The 22,183-nt window shown below is 34.0% G+C and overlaps 1 protein-coding gene across 4 annotated transcripts in view; it reads right to left on the minus strand.

The window, feature by feature from the left end:
* LOC126884982 (transient receptor potential channel pyrexia-like) overlaps positions 1-22,183 on the minus strand; it is a 242,069-nt gene that overhangs the window by 110,122 nt on the left and 109,764 nt on the right. For all 4 annotated transcript variants that reach the window (XM_050651366.1, XM_050651367.1, XM_050651365.1 and 1 more), the window contains one exon: positions 10,068-10,191. In XM_050651366.1, coding sequence (XP_050507323.1) covers positions 10,068-10,191 — 124 coding nt within the window. The remainder of the gene's footprint in view (positions 1-10,067; positions 10,192-22,183) is intronic.

Below are 22,183 nucleotides of genomic sequence, written 5' to 3' on the forward strand. Positions count from 1 at the left end.
TAGGGCCTCCTTGAGTATCACTTACGTTGCACCATAAATTTTCGATTTTTACCTTATTACCAATCATATTATCTATTACTACATTATATTTTTATTATAATATATTATAATTATATTATATTAATTCTTATGTTATTCTCGTCTTAATCCATTTGATCCCACGACATTTATTTTTTGATAATACAAAATTTACTTGAATGCACTTGTTGAACCTGGGTTAAATAGAAAAATTCATTGTTATTTGACATAAAAAAAATTAAATTTTTAGCAAAAAAGTAGGTGTACTCATACGAGTACAATGGGCTGATCGGGAGTCAAAATATAAAACATTGTATAAAAATGAAAACGTTTTATTTTCTTACAATATAGGTAGGTGCATACGTACTTGGGTATATCCTGTAGTATAATCTAACTAGCATGAAATTGTACAAAACAATCTCGTTTCAAACACAGAGTCACTTCACACTTTATACTATAAGTCCAACGCACTTTGGTGGCATAGGCTACATCGAAGTTTTTTGTCTATTTTCTTTGGAAAATGACCGCTTTCATCCATTTTTAGACTAATTGGTACAAATTCTGCTAGTGATTTTTTAGAATAAGTAGATTTTTTAATGTAGGTATTTTTAAATTTCTTGGAAACGGGTCCACGAAATTGCACTAGATACCAATAATTGCTGTCTCGTTCATCTAGGTAAATCTCGTATCGAACTATTTCGAGAAATTTCTTGACAATGAAATTATTGAATACCTATATTACAGAACAGTCAAGTAATTATGCGGCTCAAAATAATAATCATCACTTTACGTAACGCAGGAAGAGATAAAGATATGTCTGGCTATTTTACTTTTTACTGGATACCATATATTATAGGTAAAAGAGATAAAGATATGTCTGGCTATTTTACTTTTTACTGGGTACCATATATTATATGGTATCCAGTAAAAAGTAAAATAGCTAGACATATCTTTATCTAAAAAATCCACGAGGAAAATAAACTTCCTGTAGCTGGCTGTATACCATAAATCACAAAAATGCCAAGTTTCTTGTAAAAGGTATATATTAAAATACCCTAAATAAGGGTCAAAATACAAAACGTTTTCGGATTAAGGAATCCATCATCAGTGTTTAAAAGCCCTAAAATTAAGTATAACCTAATTAAATGAGATAAAAGTTAAAATTGACAGAGGTTTTCAAGAACAAGAGGTCATACTTACAAAATTTGCATGCCTGAGCCACCAAAATGTATAGGGTAAAAACCCTTTAAATGTAAATAATAAAGATGTTTTACATATTTATATAAAATTCATCGGATGTAATAGATAAACCTGGATGTTACCCAGGGCAACACAGGACTCTCCCCACGTGGTTGGAACTTTTTTTTGGTGAAAACCTCACATATTGGATTTCAATGGCCAACTGACAAGTGAATTAAAGAGCAACCCGAAATGACACCAAGAACTGTCAATGCAACCTAGTTGTAATATTACTTCAGCCACAACGCTAAAGATTAATTTAAATGTTTTAAGATAAAAAACAGTATCAAATTTACAAATAGTAAAAATAAAAGATGTTCACAAAATATGAAAGATTTTTTCCCTAGAAATAATGCATTAATTAAGTATTCAAAATAGGGAAATGAAATGTTTACGTTACAGGAAGTTATGCAGTCAACAATACCAATAGGTGTTGTATTAGTGGTATAAAATTGTCAATACGATTAGACAAATAATGGTAAAGGCCTTATACTAGGAACACAAAATAGTATGTAATGTGTACATATGTGTACGATTTTAAGAGTATTGATGAAATGATAATTGTTTAATGACTGATAACTTTCTTGGTAGTCGACCCAACATAAATTGTATAAAGATAGAAAAAGTGATATGATAATTGTAAAAATACTGTTTTGTTTTTATCTGATATTTATCTGAAAATGAGACTAAAGTAACTTGATGAAACTGAGTCCTCCAGAGACCTGACATCAAATTGGTTAAAAATGAAATGGTTGTAAAATATGGGGGGGAGTAGGACGGTATGAGAAGTCTGACATAGTATGTTGTGATATTGGACCATGGAAGATGTGTAGTGTGTTGTTATGAAATAAGAGTTATCTAATCTATAAGCTATGAGATGAGGCTAAGAAAAAAGGTGGCTGGAATGAGACTCAATTCTGATGGATGTGGTTGTATGTGTGATGTAGGAGCTGAATTTTGGAAAATTAAAGCTAATGTAAAATAATGAGGATGTAAGAGGATGAGGTACAAATGAGTATTAAAGAGTTAAAGCAAGATGTTGCTTATCGACAATTGGGAGTGAAATAGATGTATGTGGTAGTCATGAATGGTGTAGCAGAGAAGAGGAAATTGTATCTGATGTGGTTTATGAAAAAAGTTGACGGTGTAAGGGTTGAAAATCTCGGTTAAATGACACATGGCGATTGACACAATTAGGACTTCTTTGCTTCTCTTTAACTATTTCTAAGTCTTCATACAGGTCCAATTTTAGGAAGTTTTTTGTGAAATATTATGTAATAACGAGACATCTTCTGGGATATTAAGGGTATGTTTGTTTTTTACAAGATGTTGAGAGAAGGTAGAAGTGTTTTCTCTTTTGGTGTGCTCTAAGGAGCGTGAAGATAAGGATCTACAGGTCCTACCTATATATGTAGCGTCACAATCAGAACATTGTAATCTATACACACCACTACGATCCATGTAGTTGATAGGGTCTTTGGAATTGGTAAGACACTGTCCCAGATTGTTGGGCACTTTGAAAGAAATATGAGTATTATCAACTGCTCTTTTAAGAATATATCTAATGTCTCCAGAAAGACGTTCATGAAGATATGGTAAGGAAGCATATGAGGGTTTTAAGGTCAAGTCTCTAGGGAAAGCAGTCTCTCTCAAGACTCTAAGGTGTCTCTTTTGAATAAGTTTGTAGACAATATTAGGAACCGTTCAACAACGGTTACGATCCTAATATTGTCTACAAACTTATTCAAAAGAGACACCTTAGAGTCTTGAGAGAGACTGCTTTCCCTAGAGACTTGACCTTAAAACCCTCATATGCTTCCTTACCATATCTTCATGAACGTCTTTCTGGAGACATTAGATATATTCTTAAAAGAGCAGTTGATAATACTCATATTTCTTTCAAAGTGCCCAACAATCTGGGACAGTGTCTTACCAATTCCAAAGACCCTATCAACTACATGGATCGTAGTGGTGTGTATAGATTACAATGTTCTGATTGTGACGCTACATATATAGGTAGGACCTGTAGATCCTTATCTTCACGCTCCTTAGAGCACACCAAAAGAGAAAACACTTCTACCTTCTCTCAACATCTTGTAAAAAACAAACATACCCTTAATATCCCAGAAGATGTCTCGTTATTTCATAATATTTCACAAAAAAACTTCCTAAAATTGGACCTGTATGAAGACTTAGAAATAGTTAAAGAGAAGCAAAGAAGTCCTAATTGTGTCAATCGCCATGTGTCATTTAACCGAGATTTTCAACCCTTACACCGTCAACTTTTTTCATAAACCACATCAGATACAATTTCCTCTTCTCTGCTACACCATTCATGACTACCACATACATCTATTTCACTCCCAATTGTCGATAAGCAACATCTTACTTTAACTCTTTAATACTCATTTGTACCTCATCCTCTTACATCCTCATTATTTTACATTAGCTTTAATTTTCCAAAATTCAGCTCCTACATCACATATACAACCACATCCATCAGAATTGAGTCTCATTCCAGCCACCTTTTTTCTTAGCCTCATCTCATAGCTTATAGATTAGATAACTCTTATTTCATAACAACACACTACACATCTTCCATGGTCCAATATCACAACATACTATGTCAGACTTCTCATACCGTCCTACTCCCCCCCATATTTTACAACCATTTCATTTTTAACCAATTTGATGTCAGGTCTCTGGAGGACTCACTTTCATCAAGTTACTTTAGTCTCATTTTCAGATAAATATCAGATAAAAACAAAACAGTATTTTTACAATTATCATATCACTTTTTCTATCTTTATACAATTTATGTTGGGTCGACTACCAAGAAAGTTATCAGTCATTAAACAATTATCATTTCATCAATACTCTTAAAATCGTACACATATGTACACATTACATACTATTTTGTGTTCCTAGTATAAGGCCTTTACCATTATTTGTCTAATCGTATTGACAATTTTATACCACTAATACAACACCTATTGGTATTGTTGACTGCATAACTTCCTGTAACGTAAACATTTCATTTCCCTATTTTGAATACTTAATTAATGCATTATTTCTAGGGAAAAAATCTTTCATATTTTGTGAACATCTTTTATTTTTACTATTTGTAAATTTGATACTGTTTTTTATCTTAAAACATTTAAATTAATCTTTAACGTTGTGGCTGAAGTAATATTACAACTAGGTTGCATTGACAGTTCTTGGTGTCATTTCGGGTTGCTCTTTAATTCACTTGTCAGTTGGCCATTGAAATCCAATATGTGAGGTTTTCACCAAAAAAAAGTTCCAACCACGTGGGGAGAGTCCTGTGTTGCCCTGGGTAACATCCAGGTTTATCTATTACATCCGATGAATTTTATATAAATATGTAAAACATCTTTATTATTTACATTTAAAGGGTTTTTACCCTATACATTTTGGTGGCTCAGGCATGCAAATTTTGTAAGTATGACCTCTTGTTCTTGAAAACCTCTGTCAATTTTAACTTTTATCTCATTTAATTAGGTTATACTTAATTTTAGGGCTTTTAAACACTGATGATGGATTCCTTAATCCGAAAACGTTTTGTATTTTGACCCTTATTTAGGGTATTTTAATATATACCTTTTACAAGAAACTTGGCATTTTTATATCTTTATCTCTTCCTGCGTTACATAAAGTGATGATTATTATTTTGAGCGGCATATTTACTTGACTGTTCTGTAATATAAGTATTCAATAATTTCATAGTCAAGAAATTTCTTGAAATAGTTCGATACGAGATTTACCTCGGATTTACTCTTTCCTATCATCCAGACGACCCTTGTAACCTGTTGTAGGTGTCATACTAATATCAGTAATTTCTTCAGTCCAGGCAGATTTTTTGGTTTTATTTTGACCCTTCAATAAATTTTCTTTTCTAATGGCAAGGGGAAGATTGTCTTTTTTGTCGTTGTCAGAGTCATTACCCATGTAATGAACTATTTCTCCGGGTATATCATTCGGAAAGCTTTGGGTCTGAAGATTATCCTTATCTATGTCCTCATTGTCCGTTTGATAGTCAACCTTAGGAGGAATAACTACCGCCGATACATCTTATGAGTGAAACTAGCTATGTCATTTGAAGTTAAAGTGGGTGTTTTATGTTTTCCATAAAATCCTATGGGACTCGTAGGCCCCAATTCTTGAAAATCAATTCCAATACAAATATTGAACATGAAAGAATAAAAAACCAAATAAACATATTTGATCTCACATAAACCCACTGTACTCAAATGAGTACATGTCTATTTTGTAACATAAAAACAACAATAATAAAAAAATTCTTACACTGTACAAGTAAACATTACCAGTACTTACCCTTCCAACAATAAGAGTTAAAAAAACGATAAATAATATCAAAACCACAAAATAGCAACACTTCAATGATTCAACAGAAATATGGAGGTTAGCTTCTAATTACTCCGTCACAGGTTAGGAAGAGGAGCGCCTCCGAGGGTATAATTTGTGAAAATCTATTAGAACACTTCCTAATAGAATCGGATATATACATGGAATACCACTCTTTTGCAAGATGTGTCACTACTAGGCCATTTTTGCTGCTGTACTCGGACGAGTACAGTGGAACCAAATGGATTAAGTTTAAGATCTGTTGGTACAACCGGGCATTAGTTCACACAATTTTAAGAACACCTAAACATCCAAAACCAAGTAGTCGAATTGAGAGAAAAGTACAATATCTCTATTAACTATCTAGTTAATTGCAAAGCAATCTCAAGGCTCTGCTCTGCCGAACTATTTGGCCCATTCAATGCCGAATTGCATAAAAAATTACCATATTTGGCGAACAAATAAGTTCTCTTCCACTATGACAATGCAGTGGCTCACACATCTGCCTTTGACATGGCCAAAGTGATCGAATTGGGCTACTAACTATTGCCCCATCCACTGTATTCGCCAGATTTGGTCCCTTGTGATTTCTTTTTATTTCCAAACTTACAAAATGCATTCGTCGCGCATAAATTGTCGTCGATTTGTCGTACAGTTGGGAATAATTGTAAAAGTCAAATGAGGACGTCATCGCTGCTTCGGAAACCTGCTTTGCCGACCTCTCGAAAACGTATTCCCTTTCAGATGGATTAAAGAATTTGGAGCACCGCTGGGTCACGTGTATCGAGCTATAAAGAGACTAGTTATGTTCATTATTGTAATACAGGAGTAAAATGCTTCCTATTATCTATCGTTCAAAATGCTGACAATTTCATTACGCTATGAGACTTGATTACGGTAGACGGAAATATCCAACATATCAAAAATTCTCAGGATTTATTTCTAGAAACTGCCACTAATGCAGGAGTGGACTTTTCAACTGATATTATCACTGCTGTTATGAATAGAACTTATTACCTAAAAGTCTGAATACATTAGTTTCTGATTTCCTTTAACTTCCAGAGCACGCGGGGACTCTCGATTCTCACTTTTAAAAATTTGAACAAAGCTCCCTAATACACTGTCAAAAGACTTAAGCCTGGGTTTCCTCGAAAGCGGCACCGACTAACTGCGACCGTAACACTGCGATGAATTACGTCAGATTACGGTGAAAAATTCAAGGCTTTTCACTGCGGCAATGAAATGTGCAAACTCAGCAAGCGGTGGCTTCCAACACATCCTTGGAAACTATACTTGTTCTCATGATCATTTTTCAGTGCGTCATTAATTATGACGTCACATACTATATTGGGTGTGTCGAGACTTATTTCATGTAATTATTGACGAATCTGACATATGCCAGAATCGTACTTCGCCATAGGTGAAAAGCTTGTGGAATTAAACTAATTAGTAATTTAGTAGATTTGATTTTTACACAATATGTTAACATGTAGGTACTTTTTATAAAGGGGAATTAAATTAAAAAGTAAACAATATTGTTAATTAAATTTATAAATATGGAAACATTAAAAAATGACACAAAACTATCCATAAACTGTGTTATTATCTTCTTCTCTAGGTGCTGTCTCCGCTTCAAAAGTTGGCAATCATCAGAGAGATCTTTATTTCTGAAACCGCGGCTCTAAATAATTCATTGTTATTACATCCAAACCAGTTCCTAAGGTTCTTCAGCCATGAGTTACGTTTCCTTACTATGGATCTTTTTTTTTGCATAATGACCTGGAGTATTAGATATACATCTCTCATTACATGTCCCATATATCTCAGTTTTCTCCTTATTTGTTAGTTCTTCTCGTTCCCTATGCGTAAGTCTCATTACCTCCACGTTGGCTATTCTATCTACTCATGAGATTTTTAGCACTCTTCGGTACATCTCGAATGTCTCTAGTCTCCTCACGCCAATGACTAACTTTTAACGAACTAAATTCTAAACCAAAACACAAAATAATGCACAAAAACGTTGTGAAACACAAGGGAAGTCGAATTCGAATTTCAAAATGACAGGTACACAAAATACTGACCTGAATAATAACCGTCACTTGACTCTTTGACACTTCTAAAAAATGGCCAAAATGGACGAAGTTTTCGTCAAATGTTCGTAATACGAGTATTTGATTGTCTAGAAAAAACGCACATTCTAAATATCAACGAATCAAACGTAGGTTAGGAATAGACATCTTACGTATATAACCATTGTAATGCTGCATTATTTTTGTGTTTAATCAAGGAGCTACCGCTTTTTCCGTCTCATCTAACTTAATGCATTAGAGAGAAATCGAAAAACTGTGACGCACTGAAAAATGATCATGAGAACAAGAATAGCGCTATTATTTTGCTTGATATATTTTTTTATGACGTCATTCATCGCACTGTTACGCTTGCAGTTTGTCGGTGCCGCTTTCGAGGAAACCGAGGCATAAGGGCCGATACTTTATGTTCCGGTTAAACCTGGGTTAGCTAACCGGGGTATAATCGGGATAGAAAAGTACCTCTTAGGGCCTCTTGCGTTGTAATAAATGCAATTATCGTTATTATTGAGCATAATTTTTCTACTTTTAGGTGAATTTTCTGGGGGGTAGCCTCGGATTTTTTTCAAATTTTAGTATTAGGTCTGGATCCCGCGTATGAAAAAAAAGTTGATTAATAGCAAGCTGAAAATTTGTTAATAGCTTAAGGGTGTCTAGTCGGATAAACTTTGATATATGGGAACACTGGAATAGGGGCAGTTTTAATTGTGGAACAGGTTAAAAATTTGGAACCGTCACACCACGAAAACGGTACATTTATTTTGTCCGACAGAACAGACTTAAACTCTCCGAACAGAGATTAAACTATCATGCAAAAATCAGACTGCTATTTATCACCTGTCATAATTCCTGTCATTTGACACATTCTACAGGTTCCACTCATTAAAACGCCCATTTGGTGATAAATAGCAGTCTGATTTTTGCATGAGAGTTTAATCTCTGTTCGAAGAGTTTAAGTCTGTTCTGTCGGACAAAATACATGTGCCGTTATCGTGGTCTGACCGTTCCAAATTTTTAACCTGTTCCACAATTAAAACTTCCCCTGTTCCAGTGTTCCCATATATCAAAGTTTATCCGACTAGACACCCTTAAGCTGTTAACAACTTTTCAGCTTGCTATTACTCAACTTTTTTTCATACGCGGGATCCAGACCTATATGTTATTGGACCTGTGTAAAAAACGTTTTACTGAGAGTTACAACCATCTGGGGTATTAGGGCCCTAGATAGGGCCCGTAAGAACCAAAAAATGTCGCTTTTACCCTATATTTGACAGAATCTAATTCGGCTCCCAGTTAACCGATTTTAACTCACCAAACTCCGTTTTTTAGTAATTTTAAGTAGTTTTTTCAGTAAAAATTTCAAGTCCTAGTTATTAATGCTAATTTTTGGGAGCATTTTAAGTAACGTAATAAATTTCAAAAAATTTCCATTTTTAAAAATTCTACAAAAATCAAATTTTAATCCGATTTTAATTCGCTGCAAGACATCTGAATGGTATTAAAAAGACCTACAAAAGGAGATTTTGTGAGTTAAAATCCGTTCAGCAGAAGCGGAGATACAGCAGATTTAAAATGGCCATTTTTGTAAAAATCGCGTTTTTACGCATTTTCTAAGTGCGAGTAATTTTGGGGTATATTTTAGATTGTACAAAAGTTTTTTTATAATACCGTTCCATTAAAGATTTTCTTGACCCGAGCCTCTATCTACCTTATATAATCCCCTTTAAAAATTAGTATTTTGTTACTCAAATGAGCCAACCTAACAAACAACTTATATCTACCTAGAAAAGGGCAAAACTATCACATGTATATACTTTAACGAATTATTTGACCGATTCTACGCCGCATTTCAGAAAAAAATTACCCTATTTGGCGAAGCAAAAAGGGCCTTCTCATCATAACAAAGCATGGGCCTCCAAATTCAGCATGGCCAATTTAGTCAAATTGGGCTATGCAAAATTGTCCCATCCACATTATTCTTCATATTTGGTGTGACTTCTTTTTGTTTGCAAATTTAAAAAACGAAAAATAAGGAGGTGATCACCGCCACGAAAGCCAACATTGCAAATCTCGAGAAACTATAAATTCGAGCTAAAAGGAGACTATGTTTTTCTTTTGTAGACTAAGGACTTATCGAACCGCCCTAGTAAACATCAAAATTATGAGACTCTGTTCGGTCAGTAATATGCTGAAAATATTCCACAAAACTACCCTCTCCCAATTTGCATATAATTCTATTACCGCATACACACATACAGACCACAAACGTTTTTCGTGTCTCTTCTGTCTACAATTTAGTTTTCGTGTAGAGAGTTAGTCCGGAACTGCTGTACTTACCGGTTTTTCCTGCATTTCCGGAATAGTCGTCCAGTGTTATGGCTACTGTTAATGAGAGACAGGTACAAATTAAATTCATCCACATTTCGTAGCGCTGGAAATATTTTCGCCGGTCGAGGATGCACTGAAACGAAATTTTATTATTTATTTAAAACAAAAACGAACCTAGTGTTTCTTCATTATTCAAGTTTTACCCTGGCATGGAAAATATTATACGTTAGAAAAAACAATTATGTGTGTTTATATTTTATGTTGTAATGTAAATAGAATAACAATGCAAATTACTACACGAACACTAATTTGATTAATTATAACAACATTAATAATTATTATACCAACATTTTTTTACTATTTAGAGTAATTACTAACAGAATAATTTTATTATTGGGTTACATGCGGACCTTATAAAAAACGTAATGGATTTTTTTTGTAAGTATGGTAAATTAAACTGTTTTTACAGGACAGGTAAAATCAGTAATAATTATTATCGGTAATTTTTGGCGAAGAGAAAATAAATTTTCGGATCCCAAAAACATGCTAAAAAATTTGCTACCTCTACCCCTGAACTTCCCCCTAAAACCACCCCCGTAGGGGGGAAACGTAAAATATTTACAAAGAATCTGTACGCCGTAGAAAAAAAAAAAGAATGTGTGTGTACCTTGTACGGACGTAAGAAGTTATACTTCTATTATTATGATCTCAACGAAATTAATATACTTCACAGGTTATTTGTATTTTATTTAAATATTAAACTAACTCTCTTTACCTATCACTTTTAAAAAAATTTATTAAAAGGATACCAAAATTATAAAAAAAAAATATGAATCGTCCGGGATTTGAACCCGGGAACTCTTGGTCTCCGGTCCCACGCTCTACCACTGAGCTATATCCCTTCTGCTTTGACAGGTTACAAGATGTCTCATATAATGATCAAGTGAAGTATACAAAAATACTTTTAAATATACTTACTATTATTATAAAATATCTTATTCCCGAGGAAAACAAACCCAAAGACACAAAGATTATAATAAATAATACATTTACTTAATACACATTAACATTAACAGTAATATAATATATCCTTTTATATGATATAATATTACTTATTTGCGCTGACAGAGCTGATACATACATCTTGAAAGATTAGCAACGAAATGTATACTGTCTGTGTGCGCATGCTCCCGGCATGTGATAAAATTTCACTCCCGATCGTAACGAAGTATAACTTCAAAAATGTTTCCTACAACCTGACAAGCTGTTTTGAAACCTGGATAAGACAAATCAATAAATAAGCTTGTTAGTATACAACATATACATAGCCCAGGATATAAATAGCCCAGTAAATGAACGGAAAACACGGCGATACCGTGTAATTTTCGGGGTCGACCCCGAATTTCGTGAAAATTTGGCTTTATGCTCTACTTACCCTGTTCTTCAAAGTTGAACCTGTGCCGTTGGTTGCTTTTACAGTAAAAGTCCGTAAATGAACAAGTTGACTAATTCTAAGCAACTTTTGTTCTACAGAGTTTTTTAAGTAAGTCAAGACTCTTCGAGTTATTTGCGATTGAAAATGTTTATTTTCGACAGAAAAACCACGTTTTTCGGCGGTTTTTCGTAAATAACTCAAAATCTATTTGTTTTTCGGTATTTCATCGAAAAAAATATTCTTAGCAAAAACTTAGAAAGCATAGAAAGCAGTAGTAGCATAGAAAAAAACGAAAAAAGTTGTGTATACGGCAAGTCTACAGATCCAGCAAATGCAAAGTTGTAGCTGATGAAAAACACATTTTTATTCGTCAAATTCCAAATCAAATTATTCAACGTGAAACAACCAAAAAATAACACACTTTTCGGGAAAAACCCATTGAAACGTTTTTAAAGTGATTTAAAAAGCTTTATTTTTATTTTTTATAAAAGCTGTAGCATTAAAACTAAGCGAGTTACGCTCAAAATAAAAAGGCCCACTTTTTTGGTAAAAATAAATCATGAAAATCTCCCCGTGTTTAGTACTCTAACTAAATTTAATCGTTACCGATTTACAAACAATTAACTTATATATTTTTTATATGATCTGTCTCACCAGTTTAAGGTGCTTATTTTTGAAAGGGTTATAGTTAAAATGACTTGAACAAGTCACTCATCACGAGTGTATTCAAATTTTGAACATCCATAACTTAACCAATTTTTGTCTTACAGAAAATCAAAATGAAACTGGCATATTTATAAAAACAAGCCCTACATATTTTACTGTTTAAGATTTTTCGTATCACTAACACTTTTTAAGTTATTTTGAAAAATGGGCATTTTCCAAAATTTTTAGAAAAATTTTTTTTACTATAAAACCTGTTTTTTTTTTCAATAAGCTCTTTGAATCGGGCAAACTTACAGAACGTATAAAAAAATTTCGGGAAAAGCTTAATTTTTTTTTAAATTGTTTTAAAAAAGATTTATTTTTTTTTGTTATAAAAGTTTCTTGCAACAAAGCTAAGCGGGTTACGCTCAAAATAAAGTTTTCCCCCTTTCTTTTGTAAAAAAAATCGTGAAAATCTCCCTCTATTTAGCACCCTAAAAAAAATAATCGGTACCTCTTTACCATTTACTATGTATGTATGTATGTTTATCCGATTTGTAATTTGACCGGTTTAAAGTGCTTATTTTTGAAAAAATTTGGTTTTATAGTAAAATTTTTTTCCTACGGCCGTGCTAAAAGAGCCACTTTCACGCACGCATTTCGTTTCCGAAAGTTGCACTTTCCCGCACGGCGTGCGTAAAAGTAAATTTTCCCGCACGGCGTGCGCGAAAGTAAAATACCTTGTAAATGGCATTATAATATATTATAATACATGCAATAAACTAATATTTAGGTATTATTTACTAATTTATTTCAAATTTAGCTTATTATGTTCATGTTTTAATGAAATTAGCGCGATTATTTCATTCATAGGAGATTCTGACCAATAGAAAGCTACAGAAATCTGAATTAAATCGATAATTTTTGATAATCTCCCGTCGTTAAGTATATTACGTCAGATGCCCTTCGTTGTTACGAAAAAATACATTCAGTGACATTAATGACAATTAATGTTTTAAAAATTATAAAAGTGATGACTTTCAATCGTCAAATATTTATAAAAACTGTGTGTTTAATGGTACTTACATAAATAAATTACAATAAAATTTTGGTTTTGAACAGTTTTATTCATGAAATAATCGCAACAAATTGCACTCGACCTCTGAAATTATTATAGAATTTTTGCTCTTGTGACACTTTGACATAATTTCACTCGCCTTCGGCTCGTGAAATTAAAACTGTCAAAGTGTCACTCGGGAAAAATTCAATAATTTCAGAGCTCTTGTGCAATTACTACTGATTATTTTATTTAGCGTATGGCTTAAGTATATCACAGAATATATTTAGATTTATGCATTATACAATGCATCACAAACAGATGTCCAATTTTTTTATATATTCGATTGACCCTTCGGTTGCCATTACAAAGTCTATAGGGTCGCCTGTGTATGCTCTGCGTGGGCAGTCCTGAACAATGTGACTGATTGTCTGCCTTGCAGCGCCGCAGTCACAAGAAGGCGAGAGGAGTTTACCCCATCTGCGGCGCATCTTCCACAGTTTTTTCGAATTCGATTAAGGGCTGCCCAAATCTTACGGGGACGTTCAAATTCGCCAGGTTTCCCTATGATGTCCGGTAGACTATGGTAATGCGGATCTGTCCTACTTTCCCAATCTTCTCTCCATCGAGTATTTAAGTCAAAGTTGGATTGCTGCAGCGCTTGAGCAGATTGTAGAGGGGGTAACCTGGATCGGAGACAGTTTCCAAGAATATCGGGGATGTCGTTGTGGACTAGAAGCTGGCGACTGTCCATTATTTTGTTATATTCTTTAACCAATGCATGTTCGCGGCGTAGGTTGGGTGGTGCTATATTACTAAGGGTAGGTAGCCACATTGTAGGGGTGGGCTTAATTGTGCCTGTTATCATACGCATAGTACGGTTTAGTTGGGTGTCGACCAGGTGGGTATGCCTGCTATTTAGCCACACTGGAGCACAGTATTCTGCCACCGGATATATCAGGCCAAGAGCAGAGGATCTTAATGTTGATGCTGTGGACCCCCATGTAGTGCCGCAGAGTTTCTGTATTATATTGTTGCGTGTTTTCAATTTTGCTGCTGTTTTCGTCAGGTGTTCTCTGAATGTGAGCGTTCTGTCTAGAGTAACCCCAAGGTATTTCGGGTATTTATTGTGTTTTAACAGCTTGTTATTAAAATACACTCGTAATTCTCTGTTTGCCAACTTGTTGTTTAGATGAAAAGCTGATACTTCAGTTTTTGTAGTACTTGGCTGTAGTCTCCATTTCTTAAGGTATTCGCTGAGGATGGATAAGTCATTCGTGAGAGTGATTTCTGTAGTTTCTAAAGATTGGTGACTTGTTGCAAGGGTCCAGTCGTCAGCATATCCAAACTTCCGAGATTCGGTTTCAGGCATGTCAGCAATATAGAGGCTGAAAAGTAAAGGGGCAAGGACAGAACCCTGTGGAAGACCATTGTTAAGTTTCATCTGTCTACTCGTCTCCTTTCCCATTATAACCTGGAAGGCTCTGTTGGTCAGCATGTTGTCAATGAGGTTAATTATGTTTCTGCAGGGGATAATGCGGGCCAGTTTATATATTAATCCCTGTCTCCAAACAGTATAATATGCTGCTGTTAGATCTATAAATACTGTTGCTGTCTTTTGTTTCTTTTGAAAACTAGCTTCTATAAAAGTTGTTAATGACAGCACTTGGTCCGTATAGCTTCGATGAGGGCGGAAGCCAGCTTGTTCAATGGGGACAGTTTCTAGTATCCTGTGATTAATTCTGTTGAGGAGAAGCTTTTCTAATAGTTTATATACCATGCTGAGTAGAGCTATGGGGCGGTAGTTTTCTGGCTTATCGTTTGATTTGCCCGGTTTCGGAATTGCAATTATCTTTGTTCGCTTAAGTGAGAAAGGAATGTTACCTGACTGAAGTATATATTACTACTGATAATTCGATGAAATAAAATTATTTTGACATAATATTTAAAAGTCAGATCAGTAGACAATTACAATGGTTTTGAATACTCGTCATGGAAACCAATATCGTCGTCATGGTAACCCATTATATTGAAAGTTTGGTTTTGACAACCTTGTCAAAGAATTAATTTGTGTATTTTCACTTCTAAATAAAAATTGATATAAATCTGTTTTTGTGGCTTTTTCCCAAACGTACGGCCCTAGAAAAAATATTGTTCCTAGCTCATGCGGAAAGTGTCTTCCGCGTACTCGAATGCTTGCCAGAACTCCGATATCGCGTCGTTCGAGTCAAAGGCAGTCTCGTGCGTGAAAGTATCACTTTCCGCACTAGTTAGGAAAATAACTATTTTTTAAATTTTGGAAAAATGATCCTTTTTCAAAATAAATTAAAAGCATTAGTGGCAAGAAAAATATGAAAGAGTTAAAAAATGTATGTTTTCATAAATAACCTAATTTCATTTTGCTTCTCTGTAAGACAAGATTTGGTTAAGATATGGGTGTTCAAAATCTGTATACACTCGTGATTAGTGATTCGTTCAAGCGCTTTCAACTAATATCCTTTCAAAAATAAGCACTTTAAACGGGTAGAAATACAGATCATATAAAAAATACATAATAAGTAGAGCAAACTGTTTGTAATCCGGTAATGATTAACTCCATTTCTTCTTCTTTGGGTGCCGTCTTCTTAACTAAAGTTGGCGATGACTTCTGCAAAGTCTTCTCTATTTTGGGCTTTTCTTATTTTACGAAAGTCTAATTCTGTCCATTCTTTGATGTTGCGAAGAAATGTCATTTGACGTCTATCCTAACTCCATTTGGGTTACTAAAAAAGGGGAGTTATTCACGATTTTTTTTGCCAAAAAAAGGGAGCGAACTTTATTTTGACCATAATTCGCGTAGTTTTAATGCTAAAAACTTTTATAAAAAACAAAACTAAAGCTTTTTTAAACATTTTAAAACAGTGTTAATTGGTTTTTCCCAAAAGCGCTTCATTTTTTGGTTGTTTCACGTTGAAATATTCTATTTGGAATTTGACGAAAAAATATGTATTTTTCATGAGAACTTTGCTTTTGCTGGGTCTATAGACTTCGCGAATACAGAACTTTTCTATTTTTTTTCTATGCTATATTTTTGCTAAAAATATTGTTTTTAGAATTACTTACAAAATTAGAATTACTTAGAAACAAAAGTTGCTTAGAATTACTCAGTTAATCCATTTGTGGACTTATTTTAAACTAACCTTTTTTACCCGCGAGAAGGGGTGACTGTGACCTCCCCCCCAAGTAAAAGCAACGAAGGGTACATGTTCAACTTTAAAATAGAGAGTAAGTAGAACCTAAATCCAAATTTTCATGAAATTCGGAGTTGACCTTGAAAATTACACGGTATCGCAGTATTTCCCGTTCATTTACTGGGCTATTACAATCCTGCCAATAATAAATTGCCAACGTATGGACTATAATTCATAGTTGTTTTAAGGCACGAAGCGTTTCCATCAAAACTCAAACATTATTTCCTGTTTTAAAATCCCACTTTAATCTTTTACGAAGCTATGAATAATAAACTCAGTTTATTTTCCTCTATGCCAGTTATCTGCATCGGAAGTGGTAATTGGAAATAGCATTTTTTACACAAAAATCAATAACTTGCAAACAATAGTGATTGTCAATAATAGCAACATTAACAGGGCGTATGCGGGGGTAAGCATCCATTACCATTCTTCTTTTAGTATTCTGTCGGTCCGGTTATCGAACGTTGGTGATCTGATCATATTGGTAGGGGAGAGTTGGATAAAACGGGATAGTCGGATAAAACGGGATACCTAGCTTAGAGAACCAACTAGTGCTGCTATCAATTGTACAATGACAGAAACTTGTTATCAGTTTTCATTACTTCATTCTCCGTTCGATTTACCTCGAGACCACTAGTAAATGAAAATTTGTTGTGTTTTGAATTGATTGGCTCTATTTTTTGGTACTTTGTACATTTTGAGCGAGTTGTTTTCTACATTATATTGCCTACATAGGTCTTTTTCTTTCTCATAATCCTTAGTGCCCATACATATTATGTATATTGATAGCAGCACTAGTTGGTTCTCTAAGCTAGGTATCCCGTTTTATCCGACTACCCCGTTTTATCCAACTCTCCCCTACCAATATGATCAGATCACCAACGTTCGATAACCGGACCGACAGGATACTAAAAGAAGAATGGTAATGGATGCTTACCCCCGCATACGCCCTGTTAATGTTGCTATTAAGTATTTACAATCACTATTGTTTGCAAGTTATTGATTTTTGTGGAAAAAATGTTATTTCCAATTACCACTTCCGATGCAGATAACTGGCATAGAGGAAAATAAACTGAGGATAATTCCGGTGACTATTACATTTAATTTTTTTTTTATTTTAAAATTATTTTGCAATCTGTTGAGTGTCAACAATAAACAAAAGTAATTACATTGACTAAGGACAAGAAAGATTTTACCCACTGGCAAAATCAAAGTACAATTTTTATAAAGTTGTGTACAAAATAATTACATTTCATAACTACTAACTCATTAGTTTAAAAGTTTACTCTAAATGGTAAGTCCAATGGTTTGAACCTCTTTAACTTACGCTGTTCTTGGGAATTGTCTAGGAGGTTAAGTGCAAACTGGTTTTTATGATCCTCCAACTTGGCAATGTAAGCAGCGCTACGTTTTGTGATGACTTCTTGTACCGTATCAGTTTTAAGGTCTCGATGAATAATTCTGTTGTTGATGTACCAAGGTGCATTAGTGATGGTTCTGAGGGTTTTTGATTGGAAGCGTTGGATGATTTCGATGTTGGAGTGACTGGCTGTTCCCCATAGTTCCAACCCATATGTCCAGATTGGCATAAGTATTGCCTTATAGAGCAGCAATTTATTATCCAGAGATAGTCTTGATGAACGGCCCATTAACCAATACATATTTCTGAATTGGAGACCTAGTTGCTTTCTCTTGGTCCAGATATGTTTCGTCCATGTGAGACTTCTGTCCAAATGAATACCAATATATTTTACCTCGTTGGCTGATGGTAATTGGTGATTGTTTAAAGTTACAGGAGGACAAGTTCCTCTTCGTGTTGTAAATGTAACTTGAATAGATTTTCCTTCATTCACTTTAATTTTCCATTCCAAAAACCAAATTTGTACTCTGTATAGATACGCTTGAAGGATATGCGAGGCATAAATAGGGTCTCTGTGTGTGAGGCTAGGATTGCAGTATCGTCGGCAAATGTTCCTAGCATCATTTCTTCTGTAAGTGGTCTCTCCTCTAGTGGTTCCTGAAGAGGTGGAGGTATATCTGCGGTAAACAAGAGATACAAGATAGGTCCCAGCACGCTACCCTGTGGTACGCCAGCTTTGATAGAATAGAGTTTGGAAATTGCATCTTGGTATTTAATAAAGTAACACCTACCTGACAAATATGACTCAAGAAGAATGTAAAAGCTGTGCGGTAATGTCTTTTTTAGCTTGTATAGGAGGCCTTCATTACATTTAATTAAGCATTTATCAAAGAATAGTCCCATGTGTAGTCTATCTAGTTTTACTTTTACGTTTAGGCGGCAGTCTTTTTTGTTTTGAAAACTGTCTCAGTTGGATAAAACGGGACATTTATAATTTGGATAAACCGAATTAAACTTTTTTTATATTACGCCAGTCAATGGGAGCAAGAATAGAATATTACCTCCGAATTGTATCCTACTGTATGGATTTTAATGAAATTTTGAGCCTAGCCTCTACTTATCTCCTAATTCAAAGTCTACCCTATGCCGATGTGTGCTTTTATCTTGGGGGTGGTTCCTACCCCTTCTTAGGGGTGGAACATTTTTTGGTTAAAATTACCACGGAATTCGCTAGAGAACCTAATTGTAAGCAAAAACTGTTCTATATATTTTTTTGAAAACTCAATACTTTTTGAGATATTCGTGGTTGAAAATTGGCCATTTTCATTGAAACATAAAACCTTTTCTAACGGTTTTTTGCGAATACCTTAAAAACTATGCATCTAACTAAAAAAACTATAAAAATAAAAAAGATCAAGGCAGGTTTTTTTATATTTGATTCAGAGTTGGACCACCATCTCCATATAGCTATTTCAGCATCCTTATGCCTCATCGGTGAAGCTCAGAATTCTCAACTCTGAAGGAAATACAAACAATTCTGCAAATTTAAGGCAAACCATCGCAATGCAATGAACCCACCTCTGAGACGCAATTCAGCGACATTTCTCGTATTACGAGGAAAACAACGAAAAGCCCCAGATGCAAAGTTTACTACATTTTAAACAATTAGAATAATTGAAATAAAAATATAATAAACAATATTTTAAATCCAAGACTTTTCGTTAATATACTGCTTTCTGGCTGCATCCCATATCTCCGGATTTTACAATATATAATCACAAGAGACGTCGAAAGTAGGAGAAAGCAAATAGAGGACGCTTAGGCCACGCATTTACCTTCCCTTCGTCAAGGAAAAGGACCGAAAGACAGTTTCTAAATACTCAAACTGAGTAAAAATGAAAAAGATAAAAAAAGATCAAGGCAGGTTTTGTTTATATTTGATCCAGAGTTGGACCACCATCTCCATATAGCTATTTCAGCATCCTTATGCCTCATCTGAAACTATATTAAACATTTTTGTAGGCTATAAAAAAACAAAGAGACACTTTCCTTCAGAGATATTCTAGTTATAACACAAAAAGAGATATGGTAGGTGAAAATAGTTTGTTTTTTGCTACATTCTCAAATTGGTGAATTCAACTTGAAATAACAGAGAAACTGTCGATTTTAGGTGTATAATGCTACTAACACCTTTTGTAGTGCTTGAAAAAACCTTTAAAATAAGCGATATTAAAGGGCCATCACGTTAAAACTAAGCGAGATATTCTGCAAAAAAGTTGATGACTAATGTATTTTAAGAAAAAATGAGAAGTAATTTTAACCTCCATCCACCACAATGTAAATGCATCATTTTCCTTCTACAAAACCTTTTACTATATTGTTATTTCTGTGTTCAAAAAGATGGACGGGTTTAAAATGAATGGTTTTTGAAAAAAAAATAGATGAAATTATAGAGCGCATTTTTAAATATTCTTAAAAAACTCCTTTTCTCCATGTAACTTGAAAATGATAAGAGATACAGTAATAAAAAATAAAAATGAAATTTTTATCTGAAGATGCCCTACATTTCTGTGTGGTGTCTTTTTTCGTATCTTTTATCTTTTTCGGGTTAAATGGAGAAAAAGGAAGATTTTTACGAAATTTTAAAAATGCGCTCTATAATTTGATCTTATTTTTTCAAAAACCATTCATTTTAATCCAGTCCAACTTTTTTAAACATAGAAACAACTCTATAGTAAAAAGTATTGTAAAAGGAAAACGATGTATTTAAATTCTGATGGATAAAGGATTAAATATACTTCTCATTTCTACTTAAAATACATTAGTCATAAACTTTTTGCAGAATATCTCACTTAGTTTGAATGTAATCGACATTTAGTATTGCTCTTTTAGAGGTCATTTCAAATGCTTCAAAAGTAATAAGTATCATTGTACACCTAAAATTGACAGTTTCTCTGTTATTTCAAGTTGAATACACCGATTTTAGCAAGCAGCAAAAAACACAAACTCTTCTTACCTACCATATATCCCTCTTTAAATTTTAACTAGAAGATTTATGAAGGAACGAATCTCTTTCTTTGTTTATAACCTACAGAAATATTTTATAAAGTTTTTTTGTTAGATTCATAATTTTTAAGCTATTCGCAAAAATCCGTCCGAAAAGGTGTCATTTTTCAATGAAAATGGCCAATTTTCAACCACGAGTATTTCAAAAAGTATTGAGTTTTCAAAAAATAATTACAGAACAGTTTTTGCTTAAAATTAGGTTATCTAACCTCTTCCGTGGCTATTTTAAACAAAACATTTTTCACCCCCGAGAAGTGGTAGGAACCACCCCCAAGGTAAACGCGCACATCGGCATACGGTAGACTTTGTTTCTGGAGCTATTCCCTACTTACTGTGAAAATATCAAGTAAATCGATGTAGTAGGATGGAATTCTGAGCCAAACACCCTCACTAACTGCCCTATATCCCGTTTTACCCACGTGTTTATTTGTTGGCCTATTAATTTTTTAAAAAGCGAAACGAAGCGTGTCCTCATGCCGCACAAGGGGACAACATATTTTTATGTGACTTTTATTCTGATATACGTACCTAGCCCTAAATAAAAGGTCTTATTTGCCATTATGCAATAAAACTTAAAAACGCCTATTTTAAGTCTCTGACTAATGAAGATATTTATTGTTGTTTCAAGAGTAAATCTTGCTTTGCAGTTTTATGTCTACCTAATTATATTTTTTTAGTTAATTTTATACAAAAAATTAAATATATATTGTAAACCTATCCCGTTTTATCCAACCATGGTATGCTAAAACGGGATATGCAGGACTTTAATAAAAATTTCTGTTTTACTATTTTCGTCATTAAAAATAGCTAAAAATTTTTTTTTTTTTGTAATTCAATAAATGTTATAGCCACATAAAAAGATAATGTGATGATTTTTTTAACATATTTTCCGTAGTAGAAACAAACAAGAACGATATCCCGTTTTGTTTAACTCTCCCCTAATAATAACTTTGTTTACAGTAGCTCTAAACAAAAGACTACCGGTTGTCTGCTGGTACCACTCTCGCAGATTTCGGAGCCAGAACATTCTTCTTGCGCCTGGACTTCTCCTTCCGACGATCTTGCCCTGCATTATGACGTGTAGAAGGTTGTACCTCTTTGGATTTTTCGAATGTTTGTTGTTTTTGTTATTTCTCTTATTTCAATATATTCCATACATTGGTTATACCTCCGTTTTGCTGAAAACCATAAGTTTAAAGGGATTAAGTTTTAGTCCATTTGTGTCACCACAACTAACTGACCCAATTAAAGCTGGCAATGGGATAAGACAGGGAGATTCCCTGAGTCCTCTATTGTAACGGTCTGTTCAACTTGATCATGGACGAAATAATA

Source organism: Diabrotica virgifera, chromosome 5 (assembly GCF_917563875.1).
Source record: "Diabrotica virgifera virgifera chromosome 5, PGI_DIABVI_V3a".
In the NCBI taxonomy this organism is placed as follows: Eukaryota; Metazoa; Arthropoda; class Insecta; order Coleoptera; family Chrysomelidae; genus Diabrotica; species Diabrotica virgifera.